Source organism: Lucilia cuprina, chromosome 4, assembly GCF_022045245.1.
Source record: "Lucilia cuprina isolate Lc7/37 chromosome 4, ASM2204524v1, whole genome shotgun sequence".
Taxonomy (NCBI): domain Eukaryota; kingdom Metazoa; phylum Arthropoda; class Insecta; order Diptera; family Calliphoridae; genus Lucilia; species Lucilia cuprina.
The window spans coordinates 60,908,270-60,923,758 of record NC_060952.1 but is presented as its reverse complement, the minus strand read 5'-3'; the positions used below and the strand labels follow the sequence as shown (position 1 = coordinate 60,923,758).

Below are 15,489 nucleotides of genomic sequence, written 5' to 3'. Positions count from 1 at the left end.
AGGTCAATAACAGGTGCTCCGTGGTACATTTGCAATAGTATTATTCATTCTCAATGTCCCCATAATACTCGAGGAGATCAAATCCTCTTGTTTAACCTACTTGTCGAAACTAATGGATCACCCAAATCCCCTTGCCAGGGAGTTGCTGTCATTTGGGGGTCATAGACGACTCACAAGAACGGAAACATTGGATTTTGCCAGATAATCAAATAATTGAGAACTTTGGTTGAAATTGCATTAACAATAACAACGTTAGTTATAATTTAGGTTAAGATTTTAATACTTGTTGTAAATTTCTACATAAGAAAGATTGAATAAATAATAAATAAAATGAAAAAAAAAAAAATATTTATAGAAAAGGATTTCAGATGAAAACAAATTAGAGTTCTATATTCGGCTGTGCCGAATTTTAAATACCCTCCACCAGCAAGGTTCTTCTTATTAAAACCCATTTAAATATCTGATTTTTAGGTAACTCGACATTTTTAGATAACTTTACATTTATAAAATTTTTTCATGTGTGGAGCTGATTTTAATTAGGTCCAGAAAAATTTATATTGAGTTTGTGGACCTTGTACGGATGCCATGACTTATTACGGAAAAATCATGCATATGCCAAAAAATTAGGAGAACGATTTGTGTATTTACAATAAAATTTTATCCTGATAACTTTATAATTGAATGAAATATATGCGTTTAAGTGATTTTCGGAAGTGAATTTTATATGGGAGCTAATTGAATGAAATATATGCGTTTAAATGATTTTCGGAAATGAATCTTATATGGCAGCTATGACTAATAATGATCCGATCAAGAAAAAAATTAGTAGAATGATTAATTAGAAAACATATTCAAGTCGAATTTTATCCAGATAAACTAAAACCTCAATAAAATATTTGCGTTTATTTTCGGTAGTGGACCTTATATGGGAGCTATGACCAATTGTGGACCAATACAAATCTTCTTTGGTAGTATGATTCCCTTTCGTATCATATTGACATGTACCAAATTTTGTATTTATATTGATATATTTGAGGGAGTTATTAACGATAAACTAATATCTGGGAATATGCACCTTTGTATGGGGGCTATAGAAAATTTTGAATCAATTCCCATGATTTTCAACATATTTGATCCCTGGTAGAAAAAGTAATTTGTGACAAAATTTATCGAATTATATTTTGTACTTTCTGAGAAAAGAGCTGAAGAATGATGAATATTTTTTGATGTTACACACGTAACGACAAACTTATAACCCTCTATCACCACTGACGGTGGTGGAGTGTATAATAAATAATTTCTATTTTTTTAGAAAAAATTAATAGAATTGAATTTAAAGTAGTGGAAAATTATAATTTTGTTTGTTATTGGAAGCAAAATATAGTAGAAATAACTATTAAAACAACTTAAAACCCCAAATAAATATTGTGTATTTTGAACATATTAGTTTTATACATTTTTCCCGACTACATTATTATTACACCGAAAGCAAAACAAAATGAAGAACAACAACGCTAAACGAAATAAAAAACAAAATACACAACAGACATCTAAACATACATAACGAAAACACAGAAAAACAAAATAAACAACGCAATAAAACCAACCAACATCCAAATATACAAATAGAATTCACAAAAACAAAATACACAACTTAATGACGCCAACAGCATCCAAACATACAAAACTAATGTGTCGATTATGTACGGCATCCAACTTCAGTTGAGTTGCCAGCTGACAATGCAACTGAAATAAAAAGTTATATTATGTACGGCAACATTTGTCAGTTGCCATTTTGACAGATCGGCAACTGAAAAAGTGTAAACAATTAATAAAAACAAAATAAAATACATAAGTGAGCAAGGCGAATTCATATAAGGTGGTGTTAATCAATCAGCTGATAATTTTTTTCTTAATTCGCCTGGTTTTCCTAGCTGTCAAAGTTTGTTATTGCTTACATTTTTAAATTTAAAAATTTCCGTTAAACAGAGAAAAACTTCGTTAATATTTTGAATAATTTATGTAAGAAATCTGAAAATACCAAACATCTCGTAAACAAATATCATTTTATTTAAATAATGGCATAATAGGTATGTATACAAATATGTTATTTAAGAGAAATATTTTTTCTATTAAATGTTAACATATTACAAAATATTGTTTTATATTTTATATAAAAATTGTGTAGATAACGTGATTAACTAAAAAAAATCTCTTCCGGAACACTTAATATTAAGAAACGCATACGAAGTATTTACCCGGCTGGCGGCAACTGACTTCTACGTTATGGCTTAATTTTGAAATCTATTAAATGTTAACAAATTAAACAATATTGTTTTATATGTTAACAAATTAAACAATATTGTTTTATATATACACTATGTTGATAAAAAGATTAACTGAAAAAAGTCTGTTCCGGAACGCTTTATATAACAAAACCCATATGAGGTATTTACCCGTCCGGCGGCTGCACCATTATGGCCAAATATTGAAAATTACTCCGCCGGAGTAGAATTATACATTCGCAACAAATATTCATTCCTTCGTAATATAATATTTTCATGAATATGTACTTTTTTTTTTGTTTATTTTTCACAAAAAATTAAGTTTTACTTAACTTAAGGCACTTACTTAAATTTTGCAAATTAAGCTGCCGGAATATAATTTTTCGATGGAAACAAACATTATTCAATTCAGAATATATTTTCCTCACAAATTTTAATACCTTAATCTTTATTTTTAATATAATATAAACATTTTACAAAAATTTTTCATCAAATGAATTCTCCGTACATATGGTTTTTGACATTTACCAAAACCAAAAGCAAAAACAAAATACATGGGAAATGTTGTTGTTGCAGAACTGCCACCACCTTATCTGAATTCGCCTTGTAAGTGAGTTTAAAAAAATGTTCAGTTCCGTGGATTTATTTTTCGAAGACAATGAAGAAGGAGTAAATGTGGCATCTGTAAGGCGCCATTTGAAGGATAATTCTAATCCACTGGAATTACCGCCTGTACTGTAAGTATATACATACATATGTATATAAATGCATCGATTTTTAAGTACAATTGCTTTAATAAACAAATTTTCTAGTTTTAAGGCATATCTTCGTCTTCCCAAGGATGCTGTGATCTATTTGGTGGATACTCTTTATAAGAACCATATAAAAATTCATCGGACAACAGCAATACCTCCGCTGTTAAAAGTATGTGCTGCTCTTAGATTTTTTGCAGAAGGAAGTTTCCAAAAATCTCACGGCAATGATTTTAATTTGGGAATGGCTCAGCCTACGTTGTTTGTGGTATTGAAGGAAGTTGTAAAACTAATAGAAGAAAAAATTTGTACGCATTGGATAGTTTCTAAAATGACGGAAGAGGAAAAAACCAAAAACAAAAACGAAGTTTCCCGGAGTTGTAGGCTGTATAGATGGTACACACGTACACATCATGGGTCCTAAGGAAGATGTTCGACATTTATACTTAAATAGAAAAGGTTATTTTAGTTTAAATGTCTTACTGGTAAGTTATTTAATACATGTTTACCATTTATGTGCTTGTTTTAATTGTGATAACTTCTTTATAGATGTGTGATTATAAAATGCGTATACGGTATGTAGACGCCAGGCACCCCGGTTCTACTCACGATGCCTTTATATGGAACAATAGCGCTTTGAAGCAAATGATTATATCAGATTTTGGACAGAATACATGGCTACCAGGTTGTATTGCTATATTTTGGTTTATAAACACATTAATTCTTTAGGTGATGGTGGTTTTCCTTTGGAGCAGCAACTTTTGACACCCTACCGTTCAGCAGAACCGCATTCACCAGAAAGGAAATATAATACTATTCATTCAAAGGCCCGGAATATTATTGAGCGAACGAACGGTGTTCTGAAGTCATTATTTAGATGTCTTTTTGCCGAACGTGGTCTGCACTATAATCCCGATAAAGCAGTTTCAATTGTAAATGCGTGTTGTGCATTGTATAACATTGGAAAGCATTACAAAGCTGATTGGGAAGAGGAACCAACGGAAGTACTTATGGAAGAGGCAATAGTGAACATTGGTGAAAATGAAGATATTTTAGCAACAGACATAAGAAATAGAATTATGCGATCTTTAAATGAATAAACTAACATACTTATAATTTAAAATGCTTTTCTTATTTGTTTATAACAATTCATTTAATATAAGTATATATTTTTAAAATATTATAGAAAAAGAAATAAAAAGTAAAATAACAAATTAATTCAGTCTTCAGTTCATGAGATAACAAGGTTTATATAAAAATAACAGAAAAAAATAAAATAAAAAAATCACATTCTTGGATTGGTTAATGCTACCAAACTAATAAAATTCAGGTCCATAAAATCTTAAAACTACTACATGAGGTTCCATTTCTTTGTACTACTATTAATATTAGGTATAAAAATTAGTTATTTAGATTATATAGCTTTTTTTCTAAGACTTCTAGTTTCTTTTGCTTAATTCTTCTTTCCAGTTTTTGCTCCTCTAAGAATGAATCGAATTTCTTTTTTTTATTTCTTTAATTTCTTTTAGGACTTCGTACTTCCACTTTTTCAAATCTCTGATTTCCTTTAAAATTTCATTTTTTTTGTATAAGTTTTTTTCAATTTTTTTCAAAGAACCTAAAATCTCTTGCCCCTATTATGGTTTACAACTCAACTCTACTTTAGTTGAAATTGTTTTATTTGTCATTACCGATTACAACTTAACCTGTCAAAAATGTTTAAGTTGAAATTATATCACAATACAACTTTTTTGTGGTATTATCGTTTACAACCCTGTTTTAGTGTGGTTGTTTTAAATGTATTATTAATAAAAATGGAAAGCGGGTAAGTAATTTTTTTTTTAATTGTCCTCAAATATTTTATTTAAAAGAAATTTCGAATGATTTTTGCAGAAAAAACAGAGTTACAACAAAACAACAGTTTGAAAAACTTGTTGAACTAATGGAGAAGCATCCCGAAACAGGTCGAGGTAACCGCAGTTTGGATGCAGCAAAAATAAAAATAAAGAATTGTGGGAGGAATTTGCTGTTGTGCTGAACAGTTTAGGGTCGCCATCTAGAACTGCGCACGAGTGGGGACGGGTAAGTAATGGTTAGGAAAGTAGACCAATAGAATTAAAGTGCAAAGATATTTTATGTGTATTATAGGTTTGGATACACTATAAAGCAAACATAAAAAGGAAACTTGCTAACAACAGGAGCAATTTACTAGCAACTGGTGGTGGACCCTCGCAAGAAGTGTCGTTAAATGTGGAAAGTGAGCGCATAGAGCTTTTAAAATTGCAGACTCAGACCCAAAATGAATTGTTAGCAAAAATTGAACAATTAGAGAAAACTATATATAAAAATTATGAAATAAATAAAAAATTACTGGAAGTAAATAAACAAAAATTAGAAATATATAAAAAACAAGCAAGAAAGCTCATGAACTGCACACATTAAAGGTTGAAGTCCAAAAATTAAAAATAGCTAAGAGGAGAGCTCTTCAATAGATATACATTTTTTGTAAATGGTTAAATGTTCCTTTGCTAAATGCCCTTTACCTTATTTATTTTAGAATAGAATAGTTTTTAGAACACATGAAGTGATATATTTTTTGTTGTATGTCGTTATTTTTAAGTTACTTTTATATATCTCATGAAGTGATATTTTTGTTATTTTATCTTTAAAAAGACTAAATGAATTACAAATAAAACATGAAATAAAAAACAATAATGAAACATTTGAACTTTATTAAAGTGATAACATGATGTTATTTCGTATTCTTCTGGCATTATCATCATCTTCTCTTTCAATGTTGAAATTTTCATTACTTTGAACCGTACTTGAAGCTGGTGTCATTTCTTCGGGAACTTCTACTCGAAAGTGTAGGCATATATTATGCAAGGCACAACAAACGTTCACAATTTGTGTAGCTTTGTTTGGTGAGTAATGTAAGGCACGTGCAGATAAAAGGCAACGAAATCGGCTCTTTAATACTCCAATTGTGCGCTCAACAATATTTCGGGCTTTCGAGTGTATAGTATTGTAGCGAGCTTTTGGGGAACCAGTTTCTGTCATGCGAAAAGGAGTCATCAAAAAACTTTGTAGAGGGTAGCCAGCATCACCTTTAATTTTCAAATCAAAACATATTTTTTTAATAATATCATACTATACATATTACAGAATGTGATATATTCATACAAATAACACCGTTACCTAAAATCCAGGAATTGCTCTGAATAGTTCTCTGCAAATACGACTTTAAATCACTTGTATTAAAAACAAAGGAATCGTGGTTTGCGCCGGCGTGCCTGGCATATAGCCGGATAGCCATTTTGTAATCGCAAAGCTGAAAATAAAAATATACTTATGTATGACACACTAGGGTTCATTCTTCTCAATATTAACTTACAATCATCACATTTAAACTATAATAACCTTTTCTATTGAGATAAAGATGTTGCATCTCCTTTTTTGGCGAAATAATACGAACGTGTGTCCCATCGATGCATCCCAAAACTCCCGGAAACCCAGTTTTTGAATAAAACCACAGTTTTGAGGCGTTTTGATCTTCTTCAGACATTTCAGTTTTTATCCATTTCGCGCAAACACGCTGCTCGATGATATTTAAAACTTCTTTCATAACAACACTTATTCTAGGCTGCGCCAATCCAACATTAAAGTCGTTTCCAGAACTTTTTTGATAACTCCCGTCAGCCAGAAATCTGAAAGTTGCACATAGCTTCAATATAGGGGGTATAGCGGTACCTCGGACAGGTTTTTTGAAATAATCATTTAGTTCATTCAGAAGGAAGCAAAAGGCTTCCTTATTTAAATGAAAATACTGTAAGAATCTACAAAAACATCTATGAAAAAGTTATTCAACTATAAAAAGAACATTTCCTTACATGGCGCTCGGAAGTTCCAAAGGATTTTAGTGGTCACGGAGTCTTTTTCTTATACGTAGCACATTAATAGTATCATCATCACTTATGTCGTTATAAAATAAATCAATACTTGTATCCATTTTAGTCTTTATTAAAAAATAACAATTTAAATTCAATTTTATTGTTTTATGTTTTTTACACAATATTATCATCTGTTTGATTATCTGTCAATTTGTGACTTTTTAGGTTGGCAACATCAATACAATTTCAACCAAAATTAGTTGTAATTGTTAATACCAAAAAAAGTTAAGTTGTTTTAAAATTGAGTTGTTTAAATTTCAATTCAACTAAGTTGAGTTGTAAACCATAATAGGGGCATCTGTTTGAGTATCTGTTTGCTTTTGCAGGAGGTTGAATCTTTTATCTTCTATTCTTGCTCTTTTCTTTGGAGGCTGTTGCTTACACTCCGCTTGTGGCCGCTTTTCCTCTCTACTTTTTGTTAGGTCGTCAAACTTTTGCTGTACAAAAGTAGGTAGCTCGTCTACCACTTCCGATTGGAGTACGCCACAAGTGTTTCCCTGAGGGTTTACGGAAATGTCTATGAGCACTAGCTTCGCTGCTGCCTGTTCTATTGGAAACAAACTGATTTCTTCCGATGGCCCACCTCCAGTTGTATAAATATTCCGATGATTGTTAGCCATTTTCTTTTTTAATTTTGCCTTGAGATGTATCCACACCCTCTGCCATTCTTCAGGCGTTCGCATTGGTGGGGCACAACTATTTAATTTTTCGGAAATTTCCTTCCATGTCTCGGTACGGTAGCTTTGGTATCACCAAAACCTCGGACACCACGAGCAATCCTTGGATATAACTCCATTTGTTGCACAAGCAGATCGAATTGGTGTTTTGTGGTAAATTTAACCATTTTGTGATCTGTAATAAAAAAAAAATTTAAAAGTTCCAAAAGAAAACAAAAAAACGTACTTACATCTTAAGTTTTGGCGCGTGTTAACTTCAAAAATGTATAAGGCAACCAAAAATATACGGTTGCCTAAATATTTGCTATTTGGCAACTGAAATTGACAGCTGTTAGTTGTCAGTTGCCATCTGTAATATGTTTTCGGCAATTGGCAACTCAACTGAAGTACGGTTGCCGTACATAATCGACACATAAATATACAGCTGAACACAGAAAAAACTGAAAATGAGTTTTAATTATCAAAATAATTGTATCAAACAAGTTTTGCACCTATAACCAAAATGATGATATCAATTACCAAATTTGTAAAAAAGTAAAAATATATATTTTTTTCCAAATAACGAATTAATCAGAACAATTAATGTCAACAATTGAGACAAGATTAAAAATTGATTACTTCATTAATTGTATAAATTAAATATTTAATAAATATAAAATTGATTTTTTATTAATTTATTAATCAAATAAATTAAACTGTTTGATAGAGAATTTTTTATAAATCAATTAAGAAGGTGATTAAAACAATCAAATTATTAATCGATTACACACAACGTTAAAGGAATACTAGACCTTTAACAATGCGTTTAGCATTTTCAAAAAATTTCACTTTATTGACACAATTTAACATATATGTTCAATTCACAATCGATGTTGTAGCGTTGTATGCGTTGTATGTCAGCAGCTGCTACAATAGTCATAACAATGTTGTTGGTATTTTCTATGCAAAAGCTCTATACAACACATACGACAATTTTTCATAGGTTTTTCGAATGCTGTAAGAAATTTTAGTGTTGCCAATTGTTTATTTCAACATATAAACAAAAATTTAAAAGATTTTAGCATAAAAACGATAAAGTGGTAACACCGAAATCAAAAACAAACAGCTGTTTACAAAAACAAAAAAACTAAAATTTTATTAAAAACAGTTTATTTATTAGTTTAAAATGTGGAATAAAGAAAATAAAAGAATTGAAAATTCAAAGAAATTAATTTGCTTTATTTCGCATGTTTAATTAATTTAATATTTTTGATTTTTATATCTTTTTTTTCATTGAAAACATAAACTTATGACTTGCTGCAAAGATCTGTTCACAATCACTGTTACTACATTTTAGTAGGTACAATATACAACTTGATTGTGAAATGAACAATAAAGTGTTTCATAAATTGTTTTATATTATATACTTAAAATTTTATGGACTATTTAAGAATTATAAATATTGCTAGCACAAAAATTAAAAAAAAATATTAAAAATAAATCTAAAATAGAAAAGAAGGCCAGAAAATTTTTTTCAATCAATTAAAAAATTACTTGAATTAATTAAAAATTTAATCAAAATTTTACACTTCAAACAGTTTCAAAAAACGAGATAATTAAGACAAATAAAAATTTGTTTAAATAAAAAATAAAGAAAATTAAAACATGTTAATTGAAAATAAACTACCGATAATTTTTTCTGTGTAGATTAAAATTAATAAAAGAAGGAATATTGAACATTCAATATGCTCTACAAAATTGACGAAATTAAAAAGCAATTAGACTATGAACGATTTCCAAATTCCAATATCGATGAAGCTTTAGAATTTTCAGATATTAGAATTGCCTCAAGCAATTCAACAATCATTTATATACTAAATTTGGCTACTATTAATAAACAAATTTGTGAAAATATTGTAATCAAACCGCTAAAAAGACATAAAACTATAATAAGAATTGGAAATGAAAATATTGTTAAATGTAAGAATGAAATTTTTGAAATGAAAACTAATTGCAAAACATATACTAAGCTATCAATATGTAACAATAGAAATCTTTTAAATATTACAAACAAAAATTGTATTCCAAAATTATTGTCTAGTGAGAATCACAATTGTACAATTATAAATAATCAGCACGTCCCAACCATTGAAGAAATAAAACGTGGAATAATCCTGTTAAATCAATACAATGGTTCTGTAAGGATCCCTATCGCCAAACCATGTAATTTATCTGGTTGCTTTTTAATAAAATTTCATAATACCACAATTAATTTAGACGGTATTGATTATTTTGCAATGGATTGGAAACCGCTTCCACCCATTCTGCAATTAACATCTTAGGAAGAATTCATCGAAGGAAGAATTGAGTTTTCTTTAAACATAATACTTTCAATGACAGTAATCATAATTATTATTTACACTATATGGAAACAAGAAGACAAAGCAAATTCCACAACCAATAATTAAGGAACTAAGCCAACAACTCCACATCCTGAGAATCCGCCAGATAGACAACAAGTTATTAGAACATTAAAACAAATTTTCCAGAATGATTCAATCGGGACGATTCAACTAACAAAAGGGGGAGTTATGGAAACAGCATGAAAATGCTCTTATACAAATTTACAAAACTATCTTAAATAAAACTGACCTAAATAAGTTTCACTGAACCTGAAAATTATTTGCTGACAGTTAATAAAATATTTAAAAAAATTGTTTACAAATAAATATGTTACAATTCAATATTATGTTTTTATTAATTAATTGCTGATTGTGCTTCTTATTAGGTATAAATATGACACTTAGAATTAAGAAAGTTAATTGTTAAATGACGCGGTGTAATTCATAGTAAGTTAATAATGTAAAATTGAAAGTGAAAATAAAAAATATATATATATATATATATATATAATATATATATATATATATATATATATATATATATATATATATATATATATATATATATATATATATATATTTTTTTTTTTATATGAAATAAACATTTTAATTTACATATAAAGGCTTAAACTTAAGCCTTTGAGTCACTTTTGTAATAAGTGTGCGATATATTTGAAAAATTATCACAAAATTTCAAACTTTAAATGTATATTATAATAAAACAATAAAAGATAGAACCACTACAAGTAAAAAGTTATAGTCGGGCGAGGCCGACCAAAAAATACCCTACACCTGTATACGAATAAAATGTGATCTAGTTTTCATAATATAGCATTTAAGTTGAATTGTACTTAAGCCATTTATTGTTTAATAAAACTGTGGATATTTAAATAAAACTTTGGTGGGGGCTCTTTATAGGGGCTAGGGTTGAATGAGGTCCTATAATTATAAAGTTCATGAGGGTCATCAAGGCTAGTATAGAACATGGTTTTGCAGCTTTTTGTCGAGATACGAGTATATTAAACATAATTATAAACCTAAAAGCCCAATTTCGGGGGTTCAATTGTATGGGTCCTAGGTGAAATAATGGACCAATGTTAACTATTTTCAATATGCTTCTTCTACGGTACCATAAAATATCTTGTGCCAAATTTCATTATATTATCTCCAAAATTGCTACTTGTAGTTTGATTACAATGTTTAAGAGGATATTCGGGGGTTCAGTTGTATGGGGGCTCGGTGAAATAATGTACCGATGTTAAGCATTTTCAATAGGGTTCGTCTACAGTACCCCCGAAGATCATGTGCAAATTTCATTGAAATATCTCAAAAATTGCGACCTATAGTTTGATTTAATGGTTTACTGGCCCTACAGTAGTATGGGGAAGGGTTTATAAAAAACCGGTTTTGTCGGTTAACCGAGATCAAAAAACCGAAATGTACGGAAATCTATTAAATATACTTATTTTAGTTGCATGAGAATATTTTGCGAAATATTATGAATAGCAGAATAAGATATTTGCACTTTTTAGTTTAGCTATGTACAGTAATATATCATAATAAAGCAATCTTATACAGATCAGAAGCTGCAATTGATTAGTTATGTACATGGAAGTAGTCATTGGGGGGATAAATTGACCTTGCAATACATATATGATACTATTAATGTACGTACTAAATATGAGAAAAATAATAACAATATTTGTAAAAAAATATTTTCTGCAATCGCGGAAAAAATAATTAAAATTTGTGTTACAGTATTTCTGGTCCATAAACCGACTTAGTGAATTATAACGGGCATATAAACTCCAAAATAATTTAAAAATTTCTGAAATGGACCAAACTATTGTTCTGTATAATATAACCTATTTTAAAACCATTTAAAAGCAAACTTTTTACTTGTTTTCTGAAATTGTAAGTCTTTATTTAATATACATAAAATATTTTTAACATATCCTAACTTTTGTTAACGGACAATAACATTTAAAATTTTGTATACAAAATTTTTAAAAATGTGATTTCTTGTCAAAAAAAACATACTTTTTTGTAATTAAATTAAATTAAAAACCGGAAAACTTGGTTAACCGGAAATCGATGTTGTCTAAAAACCGGTTCATAAACCGAAATATGCAATAAAAACCGGTTTTTCGGTTAACCGGTTTATAAACACTAGTATGGGGGCAGGTGAAATAATCGACCGATCTTAACCATTTTCAATAGGCTTCGTCTCTGGGACAATTACCTTCAAAATTGCAACCTGTAGTATGATTACAAGGTTTACATAGACGGACACACGGACGGACATAGCTAAATCGACTCAAAAATGATTTATGTAAAGATGTTCAATTATAAAAACAACTTTGTCAATAACAAGTATGAGTTTATGATCGGACATTACCGACCAGTCAGAATGTTAAAATTGTGTATTATTTTTAAAAAAATAAAGTATTTTATTTGTTTTTAGTAGAAAATGTTTACTTATTGTTGACAAAAAAAGAGATTTCATAAAAGAGGGCTCATAGGGGTAAATATGGGCCTATCTTATAAATATTCGTAGATTAAGGGTAGATATACAAACCTGCGGATGCGGTTGCGTTTTCTGGTTCCCAGAGAAAATGTAAATTTAATGGAGTGCGGCTACGGTTGCGGATTTTGTAGCCAGTTTATTTATTCATCACATGGCAACTCTAAATGTAAATGAGAGAATATTCGCAAACAAATTAAAATAAATTTTAATTTGGTACGGATTTCTTTAACGATTTAAGTTGTCAAGACTAAATATAACAAGTAAGACTTCTATATTCGGCTGTGTCGTATCTTATATACACCTCACCATGGTGTGTTAAAAAAAAGTCGGTATCGAAAACTCTTTTTTCAAATCACTTACTTCGCTTACTTCAATATATAGAAAATTCAAAAAGTACCATAAAACTCATTATAGAAAACTCAAAAAGTACCTTTTGAAAAAAAGTACCAAAAAGTTACCTTTTTTCCGGTTCTACCTAATTTCGACTCTACATACAAATTTCATGTTTCTGGGTTCATTATTATAGAAAACTCAAAAAGTACCTTTTGAAAAACGAAAAAGTACCAAAAATACCATTTTATGTGTTCTCACCTAATTCCGAATTATTTCTAAGTTCAATATTATAAAAAATTAAACATTATCTTTTGTATATATTCTTACCTAATCAAGGTCCTACATGCTAAATTTCATATTTCTAGATTCAATATTATAGAAAATTCAAAAAGTACCTTTTGTAGACGAAAAAGTACCAAAAAGTGCCCTTTAATGTGTTCTCGACTAATCCCGGCTCTACATACTTAATTTCATGTTACGTTCATAACAACGTAACGTAATGTTCTTTACTTTGTGCAAGCGAATTCAGTTAAGGTGGTGGCAGTTTTGCAACAACAACATTTTACATGTATTTTGTTTTTGCATTTGGTTTACGTAGATGTCAGTACGGCGAACTTACATAGTGTAATTAATTTGTTAACATTTAATATATTTCAAAATTAAGCTATAGCGTAGAAGTCAGCTGCCGCCAGCCGGGTAAATACTTCATATGCGTTTCTTAATATTAAGTGTTCCGGAAGAGATTTTATTTAGTTAATCACGCTATCTACACAATTTTAATATAAAATGTAAAACAGTATTATGTAATATGTTAACATTTAATAGAAAAATTTTTTTTCTTAAATAACATATTTGTATACATACCAAATATGCCATTTTTTAAATAAAATTATATTTTTTACGATATAATTCAAAATATTAACGAAGTTTTTATCCGTTTAACGGGCATTTTTAAATATAAAAATGTAAACAATAACACCTTATATGAATTCGCTTTGTGTTTATAAACACGAATTAAAACAAGTATGAATTTATAGTCGTACATTGCCGACCATATGATACCCTACACCAGTCAGTATATTAAAATTGTGGTATTTTTTTATATAAAGCATTTAATTTATTTTATTGTGAAATTGTTTACTTATTGTTGACAAAAAAGGGATTTTCTACAAGAGGGCTCATAGGGGAGAAGGTGTAAATATGGGCCTATTCTTATAAATTTTGGTAAATGAATTTACGTCTACTTCAACTCATTTATGTAGATTTTGATCGTTTTATTAGTAATTATAAGTTAATTTTTAATATATTGCAAATATATTCTTCAAATTATATAAAAATGGATGTTTTGAAGTCAAAAAGTTTTTGGCAAATCAACGAATCTATGAAAACCTATTTTCAAACATAAATGATATTTATATTGGAGTTGCTGCATATGAATCATTAACTCAGATATCTGCATCAGAAAAAACAATCATTCTTCAAGATTGTAGAGAATTTTACATGGAGGAAATTCGTCAAATAAAATCAAGTTTTGTTTTTAGTGATCAAATTTATTCTGTTGTAGATATTGTTAATCCAAAAGTTGCTCAGTCTTTTAAACCAAAGACATTATCCCTATTAAAAAAAAAAGATTTCCGTCATTCGACACAGATATACAACAACTTGATAATGAGTGGCGATAGCATGCTCTATTAGACTTTGAAAAATTTCAACTTAATGCAAGTCTAGAACCAGAAGTATACTGGCCTTAAGTTTTTAAATTAAAAAAATCTTTAGAAGAATGTTTCCCAATGTACAGAAAGTAATTCAGTTTTTTTTTAATAATACCCTTTTCAAATGCTTCTGCTGAAAGAATTTTTAGTAATTTAAGAAATTGCAAAACTGATTTAAGAAATAGAATTTTCTGAAACAATTGCATATTTTTATACCCTTCACCTTCGTGAGAAGGGTATATAAAGTTTGTCATTCCGTTTGTAATTTCTATAATATAATTTTCCGACCCTGTAAAGTATATATATTCTGGATCCTTATAGATAGCGGAGTCGATTAAGCCATGTCCGTCTGTCTCTCTGTTGAAATCAGTTTTTAGAGGACCCCAGATATCGGCGAGATCCGAATCTTCAATAATTCTATAAACATGCTTTCGAGAAGATCGCGATTTAAAATCAGCAAAATAACGGAAAAAACGGTCGGTAAATAACGGAGATATGAGCAAAAATACGAGACAACCTCTGAAAATTTCATCAAAAAATTGTTATAAAAGCAACAACAACACTGATATAGAAAAAGATTTACACGTGTGTGTGTAGATGTATTTGGTTTTATACAGCTGTGAATTTTTTTGTATGTTTGGAATCCAAACATACAAAAAATACACAGCAAAAAAATATGATTTGCATTTTTTGTTAAAGTAAAATAATTTTCCCATAGATATATATATATATATATTATATATATATATATATATATATATATATATATATATAATATATATATATATATATATATATATATATATATATATATATATACATATATAATAATATATATATATAATATATATATATATATATATTATATAATA

The 15,489-nt window shown here is 28.9% G+C and overlaps 2 protein-coding genes across 3 annotated transcripts in view; both read left to right on the top strand.

The window, feature by feature from the left end:
* The window catches only part of LOC111689226 (synaptosomal-associated protein 25), a 648,407-nt gene that overhangs the window by 115,892 nt on the left and 517,026 nt on the right, over positions 1–15,489 (top strand). The gene's annotated exons all lie outside the window — the stretch shown is intronic.
* LOC111687564 (putative nuclease HARBI1) lies at positions 2,806–4,930 on the top strand. The gene is made up of 4 exons (XM_046948036.1): positions 2,806–3,022; positions 3,098–3,522; positions 3,587–3,722; positions 3,767–4,930. The coding sequence occupies exons 2-4, from the start codon at positions 3,451–3,453 to the stop codon at positions 4,135–4,137; spliced, it is 579 nt and encodes a 192-aa protein (XP_046803992.1). The 5' UTR covers positions 2,806–3,022; positions 3,098–3,450; the 3' UTR covers positions 4,138–4,930.

Excerpts from the sequence above, each read along its gene's own strand:
- LOC111687564 (XM_046948036.1), top strand. The coding sequence starts at position 3,451 with ATGGGTCCTAAGGAAGATGTTCGACATTTATACTTAAATAGAAAAGGT. Across the intron at positions 3,523-3,586 it reads TTAGTTTAAATGTCTTACTG|ATGTGTGATTATAAAATGCG; the intron begins GTAAGTTATTTA and ends ACTTCTTTATAG. Across the intron at positions 3,723-3,766 it reads ACAGAATACATGGCTACCAG|GTGATGGTGGTTTTCCTTTG; the intron begins GTTGTATTGCTA and ends TTAATTCTTTAG.